General features: G+C 38.0%; 2 protein-coding genes across 2 annotated transcripts; both read right to left on the bottom strand.

The window, feature by feature from the left end:
- Window positions 1-6,501: 6,501 nt before the first annotated feature.
- LOC144445840 (alkaline serine exoprotease A-like) lies at window positions 6,502-13,515 on the bottom strand. Its single transcript, XM_078135482.1, has 8 exons — window positions 13,408-13,515; window positions 11,569-11,700; window positions 11,187-11,313; window positions 10,425-10,537; window positions 8,825-8,966; window positions 8,039-8,229; window positions 7,435-7,606; window positions 6,502-6,650 (listed from the first exon to the last, which is right to left on the bottom strand). Exons 1-8 carry the CDS (start codon window positions 13,513-13,515, stop codon window positions 6,502-6,504), a joined length of 1,134 nt encoding a protein of 377 aa, XP_077991608.1.
- A 2,776-nt stretch (window positions 13,516-16,291) lies between these two features.
- LOC144446064 (aqualysin-1-like) lies at window positions 16,292-21,548 on the bottom strand. The gene is made up of 8 exons (XM_078135758.1): window positions 21,438-21,548; window positions 20,867-21,001; window positions 20,528-20,654; window positions 19,492-19,604; window positions 18,787-18,928; window positions 18,346-18,530; window positions 17,410-17,581; window positions 16,292-16,443 (listed from the first exon to the last, which is right to left on the bottom strand). The coding sequence occupies exons 1-8, from the start codon at window positions 21,546-21,548 to the stop codon at window positions 16,292-16,294; spliced, it is 1,137 nt and encodes a 378-aa protein (XP_077991884.1).
- Between the last annotated feature and the right edge of the window lie 2,262 nt (window positions 21,549-23,810).

Below are 23,810 nucleotides of genomic sequence, written 5' to 3'. Positions count from 1 at the left end.
TTATATAAATCATCACCAAAACTACTGTGAAAGTATGCGCCTCAAGAAATAAAAAAAAAATAACTTTTCGCTGTTACTTCGTTCAAGAACCTCCGACCCATTCCCAATTAATATCAATTGAATAGGAAGTTAACTTTGAAAATGATAACAAAATCAACTAATTTAGATTATGACGATAAGATGGCTCCCAAATATTGTGTCAACTTAAACGATTATAGATTTGTGTGAGCTTATTTGAAAGGCAACCATGGTGGACCCCGAATTTCTTTTATTATTTTAAAAGGACCAGAAACACACTTTCATATGGCAAAGTCTGATGAACATAACTTTAATTTTCAGAGAAAATAGCCCCCAAGGTGCATTTAGCATGGAAGGTAGTCATGTTGGAATTTTGGGTACACGCCATTCCTACTGCATGGTGTGGAAAGGAGTGGGCCAAAATCTCCACACCACATTCTAGCGTGCATCAGAATGAGCCATATTTTTTACTAAAGTTCACAGGAAAACGTATGTGTTATGTTCAAAGAATTTGTACTAAAAATATAAGAAAAATTCAACTGCAATGGGAAATTCCATATGGAGAGGAGATGCGAAGCGTCATCCATACTATACAGACGATGGTGGTGCTCTCCGGATCCGCTATGTGTGTAGAACGTGCACCAATTATAGTACTAGGGTACGTCCTATGCAGGAATACAATATAAAGAGTCACTGGTGTGCAGTAAGCACTATTTTATCGCTGAGAGCTGACGACTAGAACGTCCACCATTAAGTATGTTATGGGTTGGTAACCAAGTAATATCTGAGGAATAACATCAACGTAACACTGAACCATACTTCGTCATTGGCTGAAAGATAATAGAGAGAAGATTATGATTGGAGCAACTGAATATTTGCATAATTTACATGTTAGGTGATAGCACCAGGTGTTAGTAAAAGTAGAAAATACAATTTTTAGTTTCAGACTGTAATCACACTCATAGAGTCATAGTAAAGTAAATACAGGCACACTGGGTTGCAAGTTCTTGTTCACTCACTGGTTAATACAACCATGCATAAACCAATAAGAAAATGCACAATATGCTGTATTTTAAGATAGCGATATTGAATGCAGACATCAAAACATTGGAGCCTGCATGTCTTCATCTAGTTCCAGTATGGTTTATGCCGTGTAGAAATTGAGCAGTCTCAGTTACCCAGCCTCTTGCCGTTGAGGGCATAACCCATGGGGAGTTATGTCCTCAAAGGGGAATTGGGTAACCGAGACTAAGTGTAGAAATAAATCGTGATCATGGTGATTTAGCTATGTTAAAGTGGTTCAGCGAGCACAGTTTAAATATCTTATTGGTTTCTGTCTGGTTGTGAACAGTAACCTGCTACACGCTGTAGAATACTTCTTGAGCGGGACACTGGGTCCAACACTCTTGAAGTTACCGTGACGTAAAGGCTTTGTGGCCTCATATTTTCAATGACCGTATGACCTGTGATGCAACGAACATGTTAATACATGTAATCTAAGTCAAGCTAATTGATAAATACCGAGCGATTTACTAAAAAGATCAAATGCCAATATTTTGAATCTGATAACACAGGGTCAGATAGATAGATAACAAGAAGATAAAAAGACTAACTCGATAATAATTAGGCAGAGCTTGGCCTTTGTTAATCCATAGACAGTGGAGGGGAGACTCCCCTCCACTGTCTATGGTTAATCAATACGACGATTTTTGAAGAAATAGTTCCAAACGAAAATACAAACAAACAAACAAACAATCAATCAATCAAAAAATAGCAATACACGTATTGGCAAACATGACAGATATGAATGATAACATTACTACCAAGTTTCACGTATCTATGCAATTAAGTTTAAAATTAAATTACAAAATATTTACTTTATAAATTTATATTGAATATCGATGAGGATCAATACAAGGAGACATATTTATGGAACAGAGAAAAGGCATTGTACTTTTCGTTGGATAAAGCTGTAAGTGGAACTTTTTTGAAACTTTTGTCAGATACAACGTACAGCTTACTCGCTATATCATATTCCTTGAATCACCTGTGGGTAACGGTGTTTGTGCAGCAGTACACATAATATGGTACATTAAATCCATCATACTGCTTTTTGGGGGTCCGCACCCATAAATCTGATCCTAAATGGCACTATGATATCAATATGTTTCGTTACTACTTACGGATACAATAGACCACGAGTATTAGTATTGAATCACATCCACAATTTGTGTCAATGTGGATAGAGTTGTACGTGTGTTCCTTTGTTTCTTTCGGTATTTCATAAACGTGACAAATAAAGTCTGAACCACTATAAAACACGTCGCCAGGACCTTCCTTATCACTCATACCCTTTTGTCAAATTTAAAAGGCTTGAGAAGAGTACCAACAACGGCTGATCTTTCAGTCCAGTCCCTGCCCCCTTAGTTTGTAAGATACAGACGTTCGTGCCACGCTATCAGCTAGCACTCATCGTCTGCATTATTCTATGGGACTATTACGCCTGCTAGACCAAGGGATTTAGGCCACGCCTTGAACTTGTGATTAGAAGTTCAAACAGAGGTCATTACTAGTGTGTAGATTAAAAATAAAATAGACAGAATAGTTTCAGCTTCTGATGTTAAGAACGATTGTTGTTATGGTGATACTTGTTTGTACTTGATAAAATACTAGACTTCGGCAAGGAAACTTGTGTTTACTATTGACGTAGATTAGGTGACTGGTCTTATAAACCAGCATTGCAAGGCTAACGTCATGGTCAGTTTGATACCTATTACAACATAGTGATTTTTGATTGGCTGCAACCAAATCTGGTTGCTGATGTGGGAAATTGGGTACATTTGTACAGTCTGAACAACGCGGTGTACCTTACAGTCTAGAGCCCCCCCCCCCCCTGTGGAATTTATGAACGATTAGAACCATATATGTACCTTAGATCACAACTCCAGAAACTGCGTTCGGTTTGCCTCTCTCCTTCTTAGGTTTCATATTTTTAAGGTAGCATAATCCAGTGTCAGTCTGATAGGCAAATCCTCTACATTTTGGTGTATCTTTACATTTGATGCAACACTCAACGGGGTTAGAGGTCATCTGTGGTGGTACGTCCGGCATATCCCCACCAGGTCGATCAATGTTGTACTCCAGGTTACACCCTGATTAATGAATAAAAATGAAATGTTAATATTTTGACATACATCGCATTACATAGTATGAAACGGGAAATACGGAATCAGCAGCTGCTATGATATCCATCGTGAATTTCAGATGATTGTTTATGCTTTATTCTCTCTCTCTCTCTCTCTCTCTCTCTCTCTCTCTCTCTCTCTCTCTCTCTCTCTCTCTCTCTCTCTCTCTCTCTCTCTCTCTCTCTCTCTCTCTCTCTCCCTCTCCTTCTCTCCTTCTCGCACTCTCTCACTCTCTCCCTCTCACTCGCTCTGTCTGTCTGTCTGTCTGTCTGTCTGTCTGTCTGTCTGTCTGTCTGTCTGTCTGTCTGTCTGTCTGTCTCTCTCTCTCTCTCTCTCTCTCTCTCTCTCTCTCTCTCTCTCTCTCTCTCTCTCTCTCTCTCTCTCTCTCTCTCTCTCTCTCTCTCTCTCTCTCTCTCTCTCTCTCTCTCTCTCTCTCTCTCTCTCTCTCTCTCCATAAATCTTACCCTGGCTGACTTTCAAGATTTCGACTTCTGATTGCAGTACTTTTATTTTTTCTGTCTGTTCCTCGATGACTTTTCTTTGTTCTTCCATTTCGTTTCTAATTGCATTTACCTCAGAAACCAACTGTAAAAGGTCATCTCCTTTCACAGACGTGTCCTTAGACTGTTGGTCGATATATAGAGAGGAGTTCAACGCTTGTAGATCTTCCTTGTACATTTCCATATGAGTGCGTATTTCGGTAAAATCTTGTTCAATTTTGCCCTCAACACCAGAAATGCGTTCGTCTTGTTGCTTTCTCTCGTACACCTGGTCCAGCATCAAACGTTGCCATTCGTCCATATCAGCGTTCTGTATAGCGATTTGTGTGTTAATATCACCAATATGAAACCGTAGTAACTCTATATTCCCCTCAATGTAAGACACACTTGCTACCGTATCTTGGAGGCTGGTACAACTGCCGTCAGCATTGGCTGGGATATTAAACACATACGCACACACATCGGTACGGTAACAGTAATCCTGCAACTCGACACAACCTTTCACTTCTGCCACACTTGGTCGTCTCCGTTGGCCCACTGATGAAGAAATCTGCAACAAAAGCACACTGGCAACCGCAACGTAAATTCTGCACTCCATTGTGCCAATTTTTGGAGATGAATTTTTGTCACTTATTTCTCAGACCACTACACAGAACGCTGCCACATCGACACCGCGTCAGAAACTGGACAATATGTAATCCCAGACAAGATAATAGAGGTGACGTAATCCTCTTAAAATTTTGCAGAGGATTTAATTCTTGTCTTATTCTTAAGCCGGGTTAATGATTAATCTTTTGCGTATCCAGGGACCAAAGTTTGTGAGCACATTACACCTCTGACCACAAGTTACAGGACTAATAAACAATTATGTTCTCCAGATTTTCCGGATTTTTAATATTACTTTCGCTATATTTCAAATAAAGTTTTATTTAATTCCACCATAGTTATTGTTTCCTCTCACTGTTTGCCACATTTCCTACTTTATCATGGTCTTATCAGAGTTTACGAAATCCTTCCATTACTCGGATTAGTAGATGTTTACACTCACTGCGTAATGTGTTAATTGTGCAAATAGCCAGTGAGTTTGTTGTAGGGTTAGCAATATACTAATTCATGCAAAGCTGGTAAACTCTGAAAAGACAGCGATATAAAGTAGGAAATATGGAAAAACAGTGAGAGGAAACAATAGTAAAGGTGGATATATGTTATTGAAATATAGAGAAAGTAATATCAGAAATCCGGGAGAACAGAATTGATTATTTGTCTGTACCCTGTGCTCAGACCATGTGTCGTTCAACTTCTTCAACGATTACTTTACTTCCAGAAGTGGTAGCTTCACTTTTACGCCTTAGCTATGGATATATATATGCGCTTCTACAACTCCGACCATGGATCTTGGAGGGGAGATCTATGCTCTGACACGTGTCGAAGTTTATCCGCGGACACATATCCATATCGTGATACCTCTTATCTAATATAATGAGGTAAATACTCAGACCACTATAACAAACAAACAAACAAACAAACAAACAAACAAACAAACACACACACACACACAACTAGGATAACATATAACGAACAGGAAGATTGTTGAGTCACAATTGAACACTTCAGTTAAGCTGAGATAAATTTCATATTTGAAAATATACTGTATCGCCAGTTCTCTATTATTAGCAAAAAACTTTAAGACAACTTGCATTGTTTCACATTCACCAGTCAGGTATATATCCCTATAATTATCCCGATCGAGATAAACGCTATCTTGACTTTGGTAAATATATGAATAAATAACCTTTGATTACTCTGGCGCACGTACCTAAGACATGGCGCAAGTGGAAAGAGGTATGTATGCGTTCTACTCTCAAAGACCTACAAAATAGCCAGGGGTAGGACATAGGTTGTAAAGGGCAATTTTCAATACACGCGTTTGCTCTGAATAACACATGTGTGGCCGGCTGGGGGGTAATACGTTACAAATAAAAAAGAGTTCAAAAAATACTCAAAACTGTCGTCATCACCACAATACCTTTGCCACAGGCTCTGATTCGACTTCGGAAATATCAACTCCAAGTTGGACTAATTGCGACCTTTAAAGCTTGTTGCGTATTTTCCAGTTTTTGGTAAACATTTCTGCATCACTGTTCCACATCCTAGATTCCTAAGGCTACTTTCATCAGTAAAATGACGAACAAATTATCTAATCTTACACTAGCGAGCCAGTTTTATTTTTTTTTTAAAAAGGTTTTGTGGCGAAACCAGTGTTGAATAGATAATTTATAGTGCCGAAACAGTTCGTGGAATTTTCATATGTGGATGTAACACAATAATGTGACTCCAGGTTTAGTGTTTAAGAAAAAAATAAACAACTTATTCATACAGAGCGAAATACGGATTCGAAAATTTATGATTCACAAGAAACCGTTCTTATTGCTGATTTAAAAAGTGAATTTACATCTCTAAATTCTTTTTTTTAATTCGGATGACTTGTAATCTACTAATCGCTGTCGGTTAATCTAACTAAATTGGGGGGAGAGGGGGGGTTACCCTTTCCTATTACACTAGTCCTCAAAGGTTTCTTCTGCAGCACGTGATAGAACGAAATTATGACGTATAAGACAACATGTGTTTGCACAGATTTTATTACGTTTTATATCGACTCTGCTAATTAACACAGTTTATTCTAATAATCCAATGAAGTGAACATTTTTCTGAATGTCAATTTATGATGAAATAGACATGACAGAGAAATCAATGTTAATTTCTGCGTACATTTCTTTTTGCCAACAACTCTCTTAATCCTACACTATGGGTTCCACATATAGGAAATAATTGACAGTGTCTGAAGGTATGTCAGAAATTACGTCCTTTGTGGAGTCATCGGTCAGTTTGGCGTGTACTTCATCTGGGGTAAGGAGTGGGTTCTCTTCCAACAGTAAGGCAGCAGCCCCTGTCATCAATGTCAAAACAAAAATGTCAAAAAAATCAACTCAAAGTTGAAGATTAATATGAAAATAATACAATGATTGAAGAATGAATAATTGATTGATTGATTGATTGATTGATTGACATATAGATAAATTCATTCATTCATTCATTCATTCATGCATGCATGCATGCATGCATTCACACTCATTCATTCATTCATTCATTCATTCACTCACTCAATCTTTCATTCATTAATTCATTCATTCATTCATTCACTCACTCACTCACTCACTCAATCATTCATTCATACATTCATTCATTCATTCATACATTCATACATTCATTCATTCATTCACTCACTCACTCACTCACTCACTCACTCACTCACTCACTCACTCACTCACTCACTCACTCACTCACTCACTCACTCACTCACTCACTCACTCACTCACTCACTCACTCACTCACTCACTCACTCACTCACTCACTCACTCATTCATTCATTCATTCATTCATTCATTCATTCATTCATTCATTCATTCATTTATAACTTATCTCCACATACCGAAAGATTGATTATTTATCGTTTTAGTCGTTTGACTGATTCATGGCATGGTTTTCGTTTTTTAAATGAAGTGAATTGTATTTTCTATTTCCAGAACCACGACTTTGATATATCATTCCCTTTATTTCAATTACGTGTAGTTTCAGAAGGATTTTGTTAATTTATCTATACACCGAACATGAAAATTGCACGACATGAGATCTGTAAACCGTCGTTATCCCTCGTAATAAGACATACATACCAGCTGTATGAGGCGTTGCCATAGAAGTACCACTCATCGTCGCTTCAGCATCATCGGACAGATGGTGAGCACTGACAATGTCGACAGCGGGTGCAAATATATCAACGCATACACCCCAGTTAGAAAACCACGCCCTGGTATCTGTGTTATCTGTACCACCGATTGTATAGGTCTGAGAGAGAGAGAGAGAGAGAGAGAGAGAGAGAGAGAGAGAGAGAGAGAGAGAGAGAGAGAGAGAGAGAGAGAGAGAGAGAGAGAGAGAGAGAGAGAGAGAGAGAGAGAGAGAGAGAGACAGAGACAGAGAGAGAGAGACAGACAGACAGACAGACAGACAGACAGACAGACAGACAGACAGACAGACAGACAGAGTTAGTTCAGATTCTGTTGTGTGATATTCAATGATTTTCCATACTAGAAACATTTTTTGTGTGTAATAATTACACAAATTTAGAGACTTACACTCATTAAATTGTAATCTTCCTATAATAGGCCGAGCAAGACAGTTTTAACTTGGACAGACATATTGGCGCAACACATGACGTCATAGAAAACAGATAACGTATTTGCTGTATAAGCGATGCATGTTGGGATATTATGAACTTACCTGTGGGGACCCTGCTGGTGACTTTACACATGCATCTTCGTCGTCGTTGGCGGCCCCAGCTATGACGGGGACACCACCATTGTGGAGCACATCTACTGCATCATCAATTGCCTGATCTCTGTTATATGCTAATGACATTGATGTCACGGCTCGTGGTCCGGTCCTGGTCTCGTTGTAGACCCATTCCATACCTTTAGTTATCAATACAAATATCATGCTGTGGTTAACTTTAGAGCAGCATGCGCATTAGCCTGCCGACGGTGCTGATCTGTGCCTCCAATAGACCAGTCTAGCTATCGGATGTACAGACCAGCACCGTATACAGGCCACATGCGCGTAAGAAGACTTCAATCAAACACAGTTTACAGTAATAAGATAATTACAATATTTGGAGTGGGAATTTATGAAGTTGCTGTTTGGTATCCTTTGAAGTTGTTGTTCTGCCCCCAACCCTCACCCCCACCCCACCCCCACGTTACACTTTTGTAGCTAGGGTCAGTGATGATCAGCACAAAGTCTTCTGTTACAGCATCTAACACCAAACTCACTATTTTGCAACGATGTTTACCATGTGTTATTATGAAATCTTACTGAAAATTGTATATGTATTTGCCAAAACATTCATAAAATTGAAATTAATTTGAATGTAGATGTTTATAATGTTAATCGATCAAGACACTATTGGGAGGAGAGTAAACGGGGAAAGGGGTAAAGGAAGGGGGTATGCTGAAAGCAAGGGTTTATACTAAATGGAAAGAGTGGATTAAATGATGGAATTCAACCTACATTCTAGAACCCAGTCTACAGGTCCGAAACCCAAACAATTGACAGCACGTGGACCAATCAAGTTAGCCTGTTTTGCTACTCCATATTCAGTGCCCCCAGCTGAACCCGAACAGTGGGTTCCATGGCCATGGCAGTCATCAGACTATGTGTGAACAGAAACAAAGAATTTGTTGAAAACTTGAATATGACCCTGCCAAGAAACTCATGAAAAGAAAGACAGATAGTCCAAGTGATATTTCCAAGTGATACAATAGTAGTTTGGTAAAGTCTATCAATATGATCTAAATAGCTAAAACAATATACACAACATATGCAATGCAAAGCAGTTGACACATGTTATACTAAGTCATTTTCAGTCGATGAAGATGTTACATGTTATAAAAGTTGTCACTGTTTCTACAATGACCAAGTTTACGTATTTAACTACTGCCGTACATGCTAGCATAAGAAACCCAAATATACGTGAACCGTTATTTTCCAGGACGGACGTACCCACCAGTCGTAACTCAACCCGGATGGGGCAAATGAAATGGGGTCTGTCTGTCTGTCTGTCTGTCTGTCTGTCTGTCTGCCTGTCTGCCTGCCTGCCTGCCTGTCTGTCTGTCTGTCTGTCTGTCTGTCTGTCTGTCTGTCTGTCTGTCGCGGCTGTTTCTCAATGCCTGTGCTGTTCTTTTTTCAAACGTGACAAAGATAACACCCTATCCTTAGTTTTTGTTGATGGTATCGTGTTGGCATCGACAATACCAATATACATGTATCTGCAATGCTTTTGACAGTTTTATTGACCTCGTGGAATCAAACGGTACAAGAGACAATAGCACTCTTCTGGTTACAGGTTTTAAAATGTCATGCACTAAATTTTGGCGGCATTCAACTAAGTTATAAATTAACATATATTAGCATTGGCATCTTTATGTACTAAGTATTCAACAGCTGTTCACTGATAGCCGATCATCATATAATAACGACCGATAAGCTCAGTACCCGTATACACTGTATGAATATTTATAACATCTCGATGTTCTTACACAAGATGTCATTGGTCAGAATAGAATCACACGATCTTCTATTGCCCGCGCGTGCAGAGACTAATGCCCGGCACTATTTCGACCACTGCGCATTTATTATGAGCATCCATGTTTTCATGTTGCGTGTTCCAGATGATAAAGTATCTACAGTGAGACACACAAGCTTGTTGCTTGCTGGAATTTGAGATTAGATCTGGGCGCATGTGTGGACACTCGAGCTCCTACAAATAATGCCATTTCCGTATTGGATTTCGAAATTCGAATGCATCATCAAAGGGAAACTTTTCTCTCGATGACGAATGATGAATGAAGAGTAGCTATGTGAATGATTGGACGAATGATGAGTGGACAGTGTAATCAAATTAATAACAAATGCGCTCAGGCAATATCATAATTTAATGCCTGCCCTCAGGCTGGCACTCTTTACCAAATAGGAAATTTTGGTGATGCCCGAGCCCTCTGTCTACGGTGCTGATCTGTGACTCAGATAGCTACAGAGAGCCTCAGTATGAAAGCTATCCGCACCACACAGATCAGTGCCGTAGAAAGGCTAGACTCGACCTTTTACTTACCTCCATGTCCTTATCAACAGCATCCCAACCATAGGCAGCACGTCCACCAAAGTCGTTGTGAGTAATGCGAATACCAGTGTCAATAACGTATATATCCACACCAGCGCCACTGTCTAAAGCCATTAAATACAGTACAGAGTGACAATCAGTGACCGCGTGAACAAATTTGGCACATATTTACCAGTTGACTCGAGACTCAAAAAAAACCAAAAAAAACCCCGAACACTGATGAGCACTTGGTTTCACCGTCTGGCGTGGTGGAGCGCTTGCACGGACTCAGTATCACTGCTTGTTTTTCATTATCTGGCATGATCAATATCTTACAAAACATTGTAATATAACATTTTCTCTACATGGGCTACCATCATCTCAACAGATCATCACCATTTATCCCTATTATAACGACGTGTTACTGTGTACATGTGAAATAGATATGTAACAACGTTGTGCACATTTGTTGGGCCAGACGATGAAATGTAGCAAATTTTTTTAAGTTTGTAATACTAGTATGTTTGTCGAGTCAGACAACGATTTTTTTCCAGTTTAACTTGCCTCCATTGAACAATATAATGCGGATTACAGATTGTTCATCGATTGATCATATTTACGACTACAAAACAGGATTGATAACAGTCAAGAAGTAACCAATCGATATATTATATATCAAATATTACGTATACAACAAAAAAGTCACATTATACTCGGGGAATAAGAAAAGGGTTGTGGATGAAATACTTTAAAGTTAGTAATTGATTGACTTACATTTAGGATTATAAATATCATCCAAACCAAGCCTTGCGTCAATTCGATCTATTCCCCAACTTTTCACTGCAGTGATCTGGCCAATTTGATTTTCCTCTACATACTTTACTTCTTTCATTTCCAGTACCTATAAATACAGTAAATTAATTATACTGTACTGCAGAGTACTGTACTGTACTGTACTGTACTGTACTGTACTGTACTGTACTGTACTGTACTGTACTGTACTGTACTGCACTGCATTGTACTATACTGTACTGTAAACTGCAATGTGCTACACTGTACTGTAGATGTATGTATGTATGTATGTATGTATGTATGTATGTATGTATGTATGTATGTATGTAAACAAGCCAATATTAATGCAAGCTACTCTCATTACCTTCTTTAATGGAACGTTTGTCATTGAAATGGTGAATCCAGAAAAGATGTTAGAAAATGTTGAAATTAACTCCACATCGTAGTCTGAATTAAGGTCTTGTATCATTTTGTCTCGTGAATCACCATATTGCTCCTGTACATAGAAAATGAATACATGTAAGAAACTTTCTATATACTTGCTGGTTGACAGGTAATATGTGTCACTGCAAAAAGTGGTGGCGCACGTGTTATTGATATGAGCCTAAATATATTCATGTGTCTCTTGCATATCATTAACTACAATTTACTTGTGGCTATACGACACGGTATACTAGACTGGCAGTCCAGGTCTCGGTTTATTGAGATAGACACACACTAAGATATAACTTATAAACAATCCAATGATGTAATTTATGCGTATATCACTACAATAGCTAGTCTATCAGCTAGCCCTCGGATGTTCTTCCGATAAAATACGACACACAGCCGAACAACGCTATCGAGGATGGAACATCCGAGTTCGGGCATGCCCTCACATGCGAACTTCGTTCGCTTATAGTTATAGCATCGAAAGAAAGCCCGAACGTCTAGCAGCAAGACTATACAATAGCAGACTATTGTTGTGACATGTTGACATAAATTATTGGACATTGCAGTGTAATGATGCTACTCTGGCAAGCAAGGTTTCAGTTTGCTAAGACACAAACTATAACTATTGTGACATGTTGAGATAAGTTTACGTATTGAATGGACGTTGGTTTTACACTGTAGTGATACTACTCTGGCTATCATTTCTCGATGTACTAAGACTGGTACACACTAAGATTATTTTTGTGACATGTTGATATGTTATTGAATTGACGTCGGTTTCATTGTACTCAATAGGGTGGCATTTTTGATGACTTTCAAGACGGTTTTTTTTTTTTTTTTTTTTTTTTTTTTTACAGCCATACTTGTAATTGCAGTAGCTTTTGATTTATTTCAAATGTGAAGCGCCTATGAGCACTGTCGTGGATATATGGCGCTATATGAATGTTTATTATTATTATATTATGAGAGCATTTTATATCGATTTGTATTTTATCAATATCTGCAATTTTTCAAACACATGCAAGTGAATATTCTGTCCAAAAATCCCAGCACAGACGATACTTCCCAGCACAGACGATCTCGCCTGACAAACTCAATTTCCCGCAGGCCAAACTAAATCGAAAATCTCTATGACTTGCAGAGTAAATTTGGGGGACTCAAGACGTTAAATTTTTTCTGTAACTTTCTTCAAGGAAACTCAGTTAATATCATAAAACAACTCTGGGGTCACCGTACACATTACTGAAATAAATGTGAACAGGATTAAAATTAAGCCATTTTAAAATCCAATATGGCCGCCGAATACTATATTTATAGTCCTAAAATGATTGTCCATCCTTGTAAAGGAGACGGTGAACCCCAAATTACTCTAATTCTTTCAATAGGACAAGGAAAGCCGTAGAGATTGTAAGACCTTAGATTTTCAGAGAATTAGGTGCACAAGGGGCATTCTGTGACCATGTATTGAAGGATAGCTGACATGTTATGTATATTATGATAAGCAACTACTATGTATTGGTGTGGAATTCGTTTATCTGGATGTTATGCTTACCTTTAGCACTACTATGTATTGGTGTGGAATTCGTTTATCTGGATGTTATGCTTACCTTTAGCACTACTATGTATTGGTTTGGAATTCGTTTATCTGGATGTTATGCTTACCTTTAGCACTACTATGTATTGGTTTGGAATTCGTTTATCTGGATGTTATGCTTACCTTTAGCACTACTATGTATTGTTTGGAATTCGTTTATCTGGATGTTATGCTTACCTTTAGCACTACTATGTATTGGTTTGGAATTCGTTTATCTGGATGTGTCAAGTGCAAGGGGGCTGTCGAATATGCCAAATTCACACTCGACAAGATAGTCACGGCCATGAATATAATAAGTCTCATCATCTAAGGGATAAATTAAGATAAAATATCATTTGTGGATTTTTCTACAAATGTGAGTCTATCTGTCTGTCTGTCTGTCTGCCTGCCTGCCTGCCTGCCTGCCTGCCTGCCTGCCTGCCTGTCTGTCTGTCTGTCTGTCTGTCTGTCTGTCTGTCTGTCTGTCTGTCTGTCTGTCTGTCTGTCTGTCTGTCTGTCTGTCTGTCTGTCTGTCTGTCTGTCTGTCTGGACAGACAGACAGACAGACAGACACTAACATTTGTGGTACATGTACAATCACTCATATAAGTACGTTCACACGTACCCATGACTTACCTTGAAGTTGTACGTTGTCCCCTTACTGGTCGTGAAATGACTTGCAAATAATATATATCAGTACATACAGACCAATATCTTACAGTGTTAATATTTATTAAATGATTTATTGATGATTTATTTGAATTGGCTATCATTATTTGTGAAAAAAAACAGGTGTTAAATTTTACAATTGATAAAGATGGACAATAGGCAGAGAGTCTTGCATAGTTTAATCAAACACACTCGCACACACTTATACATACATACATACATACATACATACATACATACATACATACATACATACATACATACATACATATATATTATATTATATTATATTATGTACAAACACCATACACATTTCAACCTACACTCACACAAAACGTACTTGCATATAAAATTATACATTTCAAACACATATGTAGGTAAATACAGACACAGACACTGACACACACATACATACATACATACATACATACATACATACATACATACATACATACATACATACATACATACATGCATGCTGCATGCATATACATACACACACATACATACATACATACATACATACATACATACATACATACATACATACATACATACATACATACCTACCTACCTACCTACCTACCTACCTACCTACATACATACATACATACATACATACAAACACACACACACACCTACCTACCTACCTACATACATACATACATACATACATACATACATACATACATACATACATACACACACACACACACACCTACCTACCTACCTACCTACCTACCTACCTACATACATACATACATACATACATACATACATACATACATTCCTTTTTTCATTCATATTTTCAAACACACCAATTTGTTTTAAGGATTTAAATTTAGATGTGACACACAGTTGTCTTCCTGAGATACAGAATATAAATGGTTTAGATCAAAAGTATCATCAGATATAAAACTCATGGCTCCACAGATAAGATGTCTAATGTCAGAACGTGGGATTGAAACGCTGGCCTTGCAAAAGACGATATATTCTAGGTCAGCGTGATGACACGTGAGAGACAAATGATGACTATATTTAGAAGACTCGTTTAACAGACATATTGGTCTCATCATACAATTTAGAGGGCTCTATTGGCAAAATGGGTGTATAGACAAGATAATGTCATGAAATACTACAAACAATGATGTGAAGCACTTAAATTGATATTTATCTGCCAGATGTCAAATAGTTCTTATCATTACACCATATGCTAGTTTCTACAAGCTTTATCAAACGAATTATAAAGGTTTGCGAAAGGTTGATTTTTACACCAATTATTCATACAACGCAAAATTGTCGAGTCCGAACGTATCTTTATTCATTTATTTATACATTCGCTTATTAATTACCTACCCTCTTCAGGCTCGATGTCAGACATATTCATGTTCAACATGACTACTTTATAATAAAAAAAAAAACCTATTTGTACAGGTTTTTCAATTAATTAAATAATTGATTGATTAATCCATTCATTTGTTCATTCATTCATTCATTCATTCATTCATTCATTCATTCATTCATTCATTCATTCATTCATTCATTTATTTATTTATTTATTCATTCATTCATTCGTTCATTCATTCATTCATTCGGTCCGTCGGTCGGTCACTCCCTCACTAATTTTTTTTATTCATTCGTTCATTGTTTTCATTCATTAAATCATTAATCAATTATTACTCACTCACTCACTCACTCGCTCACTCACACTCACTCACTCACTCACTCACTCACTCACTCACTCACTCACTCACTCACTCACCCACCCACCCACCCACCCACTCACTCACTCACTCACTCACTCACTCACTCACTCGCTCGTTCAGTCACTCACTCACTCACGGCTTAGTCATGGATTCATTCATCCTAATTTGTTTGCATGTAATTAGGCACATCGCCGTTGATGGGGATGGGGTAAGGGGATCTTTGCAAATCATCATGTGCACTTGGGAAATGGAAGACAACGACAAGAGTACAAGGAATACTTCACACTTCTTTTATTGGAGTACTTGATGATTCAATAATAGATACGTGTCAGGATTATCCAGATATGAAACATTTCAACCCATTACAGAAAAAAGGACTCGTGATCACACCACTAGCTTACGATTAACATGTACTGATGCATTCTCTCTAGTATAAACTATATACGTTCACTTTTGAAGGATTCTCAGTTCATTCCATCTTACTATCTTAAAGTGTAGCATGTAAAGTTTCTTATTGGTTTCTGTGTGGTTGTATCAACCAACACTAACCTGCAATGAGTTGTATATATTCTTTAACATCAGACACAGTTGAATTTCTATCCGACATAAAAAATTTCATACTTTTTTGTACTTGTACTATGGTTTATATTCAGAGAATTCTTTATTTAAATTTTACATGTGGTTGTGAATGTAGAATTAATGAATTTTCATACGGCGGCTGGTTCAACATAAAGGAAGGCGTTGGGTGAGCCTGGTCGTGGGTCGTTGACAACACCCAGGGTTGCAGTCTCATCAAGCCTAGCTTTGACTTCATCAGGGGTCCTACTTGGGCCGTCTTCAAGAACAAGAGCTGCAGCACCTAAAATCAACACAATATCAACAATGAGATATAATGTCTCCCATTACATACAACCTATTTCAGCTAATCTCATCGAAACAGTGGAAACAGTGTGCACCAAACACGTAGCACTTCTATCTTGCTTGTCCATCAAATATTGGTACATACATACATACATACATACATACATACATCACATACATACATACATACATACATACATACATACATACATACATACATACATACACACACACTCATTCATTCATTCGTTCGTTCGTTCATTCATTAATTTGTTCACACACACACACACACACACACACACACACACACACACACCAAAACAATTACAAGTAATTGGAACACATAATTTTTACCACTGTAGTTATTGAAGTCTGACTTTAGTGATAAGAGTGCTAGCTCCACAATTACCTGTATTTTCAATTTGTTTCATTTGTAATGAGTTGACATGTTTAAAATACCATCCTTTATCTACCCATGTTGTATGAAACAAGATATAAATGCTGTCTTGACGCAAACTATTTCGAAGATGTTAGCTGAAATTAATAAGATCTTATCTGAAATTAAGATCTCATCATCCAGTAAAGAAAAAATGTGTTTAATTTGTAAGTTCAGACTTTGATAAGATGGAGGTAAATTTAAAACGTGTACAATTGAGACAATAGCCCCATCTACACGTAGGTCGTCCTACCTGAGGCAGTCCCAAGTCCTACCTGAGGTAGGATAGATTTGTGTCTACACGTAGGAAGGTTACAGCGCGGATGTCGCACCTTCCTTCCTGACAGTCATAGGACGAAGTCAGGAGGGTTTCAGGAAACCTCTCAAAGGTGTCCTAAGTCAGGACGCTTTCAGGACAGGTTCAGGACGCGTTTGCGTCTACACGGACTTCAAACTATCCTGAATCCTACCTCAGGTAGGATTTTTAGTGCCGTGTAGACGGGGCTAATGACAGTATTATATATATACCTGCTGTATGAGGACATGCCATGGAAGTTCCACTCATAGTTGCAGTAGCGTCATCGGCAGTATGGTGAGCGCTGACAATACTGACACCGGGTGCAAAAATATTAACACAGGTACCATAACTAGAGAATCCAGCTCTATTGTCGCCGCTATCAGTGGCCCCTACAGTGTAAGTCTAAAAAAGAAAAAAAATGAAAACACTACGATCATGAATTGCGCATATGCAATGTTTAAAATATAAAACACCATGAGTGTCGGTCTCATGAGTAGCTCATATTATATGTCTAAATGAAACAAATAACCCCCCCCCCCCAAAAAAAAAAAAAAAAAAAAAAAAAAAACCCAAACAAACCACGAGTGTCGGTGTCATGAATAGCTCTTGTACAGTTATATGTCTAAAATTAAAAATGCCATGAGTGTCAGTGTCATGGGTACAGGTTGTCTAAAATTGACACATGTACAGTAGACGAGAATGAATAAACATCCAAGGTATTTATTTTGCCAGTGGGTGCACACCTGTGTTTAGCAATGGTAACTAAGGAGGAAATAAGCAAAAAACAATATGGCGTCAGTGAAAAGCGCCCCCACACAACGAAAATTAGAAATACAGCTGCTTCCTTGAGTGAAAATGGAGTACGAGAAGACTTTAATATGCGTACTACACTAAATGAGAGAAAAAAAACGCCATATTTAAATTTTAGTTTGTAATCACCTATTTATTTCCTAAATCACGACTGACAATTTCTTACGAGAGCGCCATTTTCTACGTGTACGCGCGCACAAGAAATTCATCGCAAATTTAATCGTTTGGTATGAAAACGACCATTTCTTGTAGGACTAAATAGATGTGATATTATTCGTAATTTGTTCGTCATTTTTCGTCATCATTTGGCGCGCAAAACGTCACGCCTAGCTTGTCACCACTGTCTATATACTCACATCAGCAGCACCTGCTGGTGAAAGCAGGCACGAGTCATCATTATCATTTCCAGCAGCAGCTACGACTGTAATGCCACCACTGTGTAACCTAGCAACAGCATCATCGATAGCTTCGTTTCTTGGATAACCCAAAGACATTGACACAACTGCTGGTCTGAGAGCAGTGTCAAGGGTCACGTCCATAGCTAAGATAACAAAAGACACACAAATAGGAAATGACTTCATATAATAATTAGTTACACAGTGTAGGATGTTACTTCTCACAGCACAAAGCAAACACTCGTACAAAAGGCTTCCCACTAGATGGAGATTTGAATCTCCTTTCCCAGGTACTATATGTGCATCATGCATATTATGTCAGTCAGGAAATCTGAAGTACAATAAATGATGACACCCCCCCCCCAAAAAAAAAAAATGAACGCAAATACAAGATCTTCTTACCCTCAATTACCCAGTCCACTGGTCCAAATCCAAGGCAATTGACGGCACGGGATCCATAGACGTTTGCTTTCTTAGCCACACCATGTAAAATGCCAGACGTTGTACCGGAACAATGAGTACCATGGCCATGGCAATCATCAGACTGTGAAAAGGGGGATGATGTGAACATTTAGAGAATAATCACATGCTAAAGGTAAAATGTGCCTCTAGAATCAATTTCTGAAAATCAACATTTTCAAAATCTCAGCTGTATGGAAACTTGTTTCCGGTCCTTTTTGAAATAATAAAAGGAATGGAGGGGGGGGGGGGGAATTCACCCTCATGGTTTATTTGCCCATTATAGAGTAAACCCAGTATTCGGCGGTCATTTTGGATACTAAAATAGATTACTTTTGATCTATATTTAAGCAGTTTTTGACTCCTGATTTAAAGAAAATAATTCCAAATGGATTTGGGTTTCCATGAACAAAGCAACAGCAAAAGGATTAATGTTGTTATTTCTGAGGTAAAGACTACCTTTACTAATACATGCATACGCATCTCGGATTGGAATGGGATAAGTAACGTATGGGGAACATGATAAATCAGCCAATCCTTATAACAAGGTATAATATTGACTTGAAAGTAGTGAGCCTTTATTTTCTTATGTTTAGTCTGTTTGTCTTTTATCTAGTGTGTGGGTATTTGAGTAAAATAGCAATTTACATCCCAATCCTTGTCCACTGCATCCCAGCCATAGTCAGCTCGATCTTCGAAATCATAATGTGTCATACGTATGCCAGTATCAAGAACATAGATATGCACTCCTTCACCACTGTCTAAAGAAAGATGAGATACAAATGGTGAACTATTGGTGGGTGAATGGTTAATTGCGGGTGGGTGAATGGGTTGGTGGGTGGGTGAGCGAGTGAGCGAGTGAGTGAGTGAGTGTCGTGCCGGGCGTCATGTTTGCCCGTGTGCAAATTTAATTTACAATACAATTTTTGGTTGTGTAACTTTTAACCTTCGAAAGTGCGAAAACGACGACGTTCTCATAGCATACATCTTTACAAAACTCTGACATGAAATAAGTCACGTTCATCCTTCACTGTTAACAAAGTTGTGTATCAGCTTGATAGAACTATTTTGGTCAAGAACTGATATGTAATGATGATGATACTCGGTAAACAAACCCACAATACATGTCATGGTCACTAGAATAGCTATTTGATGAAAATCAACATTACAACTTGTTTCGACCGATGACATTTTAAATCTGTACACATTTTTATTACATAATTCACAATTAATTACACAATTCAAAATGATACACTGTAACAAATATATATCCTTGTGTAATCTGATTTTGGATACGGTGTATAGCACGTTACACGTTACCTTTCACTGGCTCTTTTCGATACAACAAGACAACACCAATAAGGAAACTGTACATGCTACACTTAAACATAGCAAGATCGCAATTTCTTGCTACATTTAGTGTTAATGACAGAAGTAATTGCAAACATATTATTTTCGATATCAAACACTGATGAATCTTTGCACTGGTGGCACGTTGGTTCATTTCACTTAGACACAATGATGCAAGTAACTTTATACATTCAATCCTGCTACCTTTTAAAATGTAGCATATGCACTTTTCTGTATCATAGAGGTGGAGACCCCCCCCCCCCCCAACATTGCATGGTTAATTTGACTTTCCTTATTTTCATAGTACAGTATTGTATTAAATGTTGTCACTTACATTTTGGGTTGTAGCTGTTATCGAGTCCTAGTCTGGCGTCAACTCTGTCGATTCCCCAACTAGCAACGTCTAAGACACCACCCATACCATTCTCAGTAACATACTTCACATCTTCTAGTTCCAATACCTTGGTAGGACGAAAACACAGTCAAGTCCGTTTCAAAAACGACAACCAAAAACCCCCGCACGGGTGCTGTCTGCTTGTCTAATCTCTATGCATATCTGTCTGTCTGTCTGTCTGTCTTCTCTGTCTCTCTGTCCGTCTGCCTGTCTGTCTATTACACATTGAAACATTTGCAAGTCAAAAAGGGAATAAGTATTAACTATGGCAGAACATACCTTTTTCAAGACTTTTTCGGTCATCGTTGCAGTAAATCCACGGAAAACATGTGAATATTTACCAACGACTTCAATGTCATAACTGTTCTGTAAGTCAGAGATCACTGTGTCGCGTTTGGAAACGTCAACTTCATCCTGAAAAAAATTCATAAAGACAGATTTGATCAAATCTCCCATCGTCGTAAACCACAACCTCTTTTACGGCACCGTCCACTACGCACCGCCAAAAGGCGTCATTTCGCAGTGTCGCGGAACAAATACCAGCTCTGTTTTGCAAGAATGATATCTCCGGCCTTTCTTTATAATTGTTTTTGAATATTTAAAAGCCCCACACTGTGACTTTGTTCCTTTGTGTGAAATGATACCCTCGGTGAATGATTATGAAACTGTTTCTTGTGAACGGGTAAGATCAGATGAGAGATTACTTGTAACCGGGAAAAATTTTAATAAATGGTTTAACGACAACATATATTTATACAGAAAAAAACATTACATATTTGTGTTTTTTGTAGTGCAGTTTCCAAAATGACAAATAAATTTCAAATATCGTACACTAAATAATATATAGTACCTTGAAGACAACGATGTATTGGTTGGGTACACGTGCATCCGGGTTTCCTCTGTAGAGGGGTGATGACGTCACCAAGTGGACGATCAGTGTTAGTACTAACAACTTATTCATTTTCGATAACTGAAAAATAAAAGAAGAAAACATCGTTTTACACTGTAAATATGACAAGAAAAAGACATTTGGAAACTATTTTGGCGACTTTAGAAGAGACACTGGTAATGGTTCAGACGACCCAATATGATTTGAGTCTGATGAGCCATGATTTACCTGAAATAAGGTTATGTAATACAAATGCACGCAATCTTCTTGATGGGTTGTTATTTTACCATTTTTGTTCAATACTTGTGACAGTGAAAGCCCATTACTTTACAACTGGCACGCGTGGGCTATGTTAAGTACAATATGGCCAAGTGATGACAACCAGTATTGTACTTGCCTAGGCTATGTTAACTACAATATGGCCAAGTGATGACTCATGACTACCAGTATTGTACTTACCTACTAGGCTATGTTAACTACAATATGGCCAGGTGATGACTACGAGTATTGTACTTACCTAGTCTATGTTAACTACAATATGGCCAGGTGATGACTACGAGTATTGTACTTACCTATGCTATGTTAACTACAATATGGCCAAGTGATGACTACCAGTATTGTACTTACCTATGCTATGTTAACTACAATATGGCCAGGTGATGACTACGAGTATTGTACTTACCTAGTCTATGTTAACTACAATATGGCCAAGTGTTCACTACCAGTATTGTACTTACCAAGGCTATGTTAAATACAATATGGCCAGGTGATGACTACCAGTATTGTACTTACCTAGGCTATGTTAACTACAATATGGCCAGGTGATGACTACCAGTATTATACTTACCTAGGCTATGTTAAATATAATATGGCCAGGTGATGACTACCAGTATTATACTTACCAAGGCTATGTTAACTACAATATGGCCAAGTGTTCACTACCAGTATTGTACTTACCTAGGCTATGTTAAATACAATATGGCCAGGTGATGACTACCAGTATTGTACTTACCTAGGCTATGTTAACTACAATATGGCCAAGTGTTCACTACCAGTATTGTACTTACCAAGGCTATGTTAAATACAATATGGCCAGGTGATGACTACCAGTATTGTACTTACCTAGGCTATGTTAACTACAATATGGCCAAGTGTTCACTACCAGTATTGTACTTACCTAGGCTATGTTAAATACAATATGGCCAGGTGATGACTACCAGTATTGTACTTACCTAGGCTATGTTAACTACAATATGGCCAGGTGATGACTACCAGTATTATACTTACCTAGGCTATGTTAACTACAATATGGCCAGGTGATGACTACCAGTATTATACTTACCTAGGCTATGTTAAATATAATATGGCCAGGTGATGACTACCAGTATTATACTTACCAAGGCTATGTTAACTACAATATGGTCAGGTGATGACTACCAGTATTGTACTTACTTAGGCTATGTTAACTACAATATGGCCAAGTGTTCACTACCAGTATTGTACTTACCTAGGCTATGTTAACTACAATATGGCCAGGTGATGACTACCAGTATTGTACTTACCTAGGCTATGTTAACTACAATATGGCCAGGTGATGACTACCAGTATTGTACTTACCTAGGCTATGTTAACTACAATATGGTCAAGTGTTCACTACCAGTATTGTACTTACCTAGGCTATGTTAACTACAATATGGCCAGGTGATGACTACCAGTATTGTACTTACCTAGTCTATGTTAACTACAATATGGCCAGGTGATGACTACGAGTATTGTACTTACCTAGGCTATGCTAACTACAATATGGCCAGGTGATGACTACCAGTATTGTACTTACCTAGGCTATGCTAACTACAATATGGTCAAGTGTTCACTACGAGTGTTGTACTTACCTACTAGGCTATACTACCTTCAATGACAAAGTGATGACTACGAGTATCTTATACAAATGACCAGATCTTATCTAGAACGGCAGATGTCCATTTGTCCCTTTTTCCTTTAGATAACTTTGTGTACATATTAAACAAATTAAATATACAAATGTCAAAACTATCTAAAATTTGATAAATATATGAAGTACGTTCCAGAGCTTTATTTACTGACACTAAGATGACCAATTAGTGTACTGCATCATTTTGCTAAAATTTAAAAGAATTATTTTGTTAAATAGAGGGTATAACAATGAGAAAGAAGAGGTTGTATTTTATTTATCACCTTTGTCAGTTGCAGATGTTCAAATAGTTTTTCTCTTCTGTTTACATAAAGACGACTTTTGACTGACTACTACCATGGTAACCGTAATAGCGGCCTTCGGAGCGCCCCACCCTTATTGAA

This window comes from Glandiceps talaboti, chromosome 14 (genome assembly GCF_964340395.1).
Source record: "Glandiceps talaboti chromosome 14, keGlaTala1.1, whole genome shotgun sequence".
NCBI classification, from domain to species: Eukaryota; Metazoa; Hemichordata; class Enteropneusta; family Spengelidae; genus Glandiceps; species Glandiceps talaboti.
The sequence above is the reverse complement of the archived record's forward strand: the minus strand, read 5'-3'. Positions and strand labels throughout refer to the sequence as shown.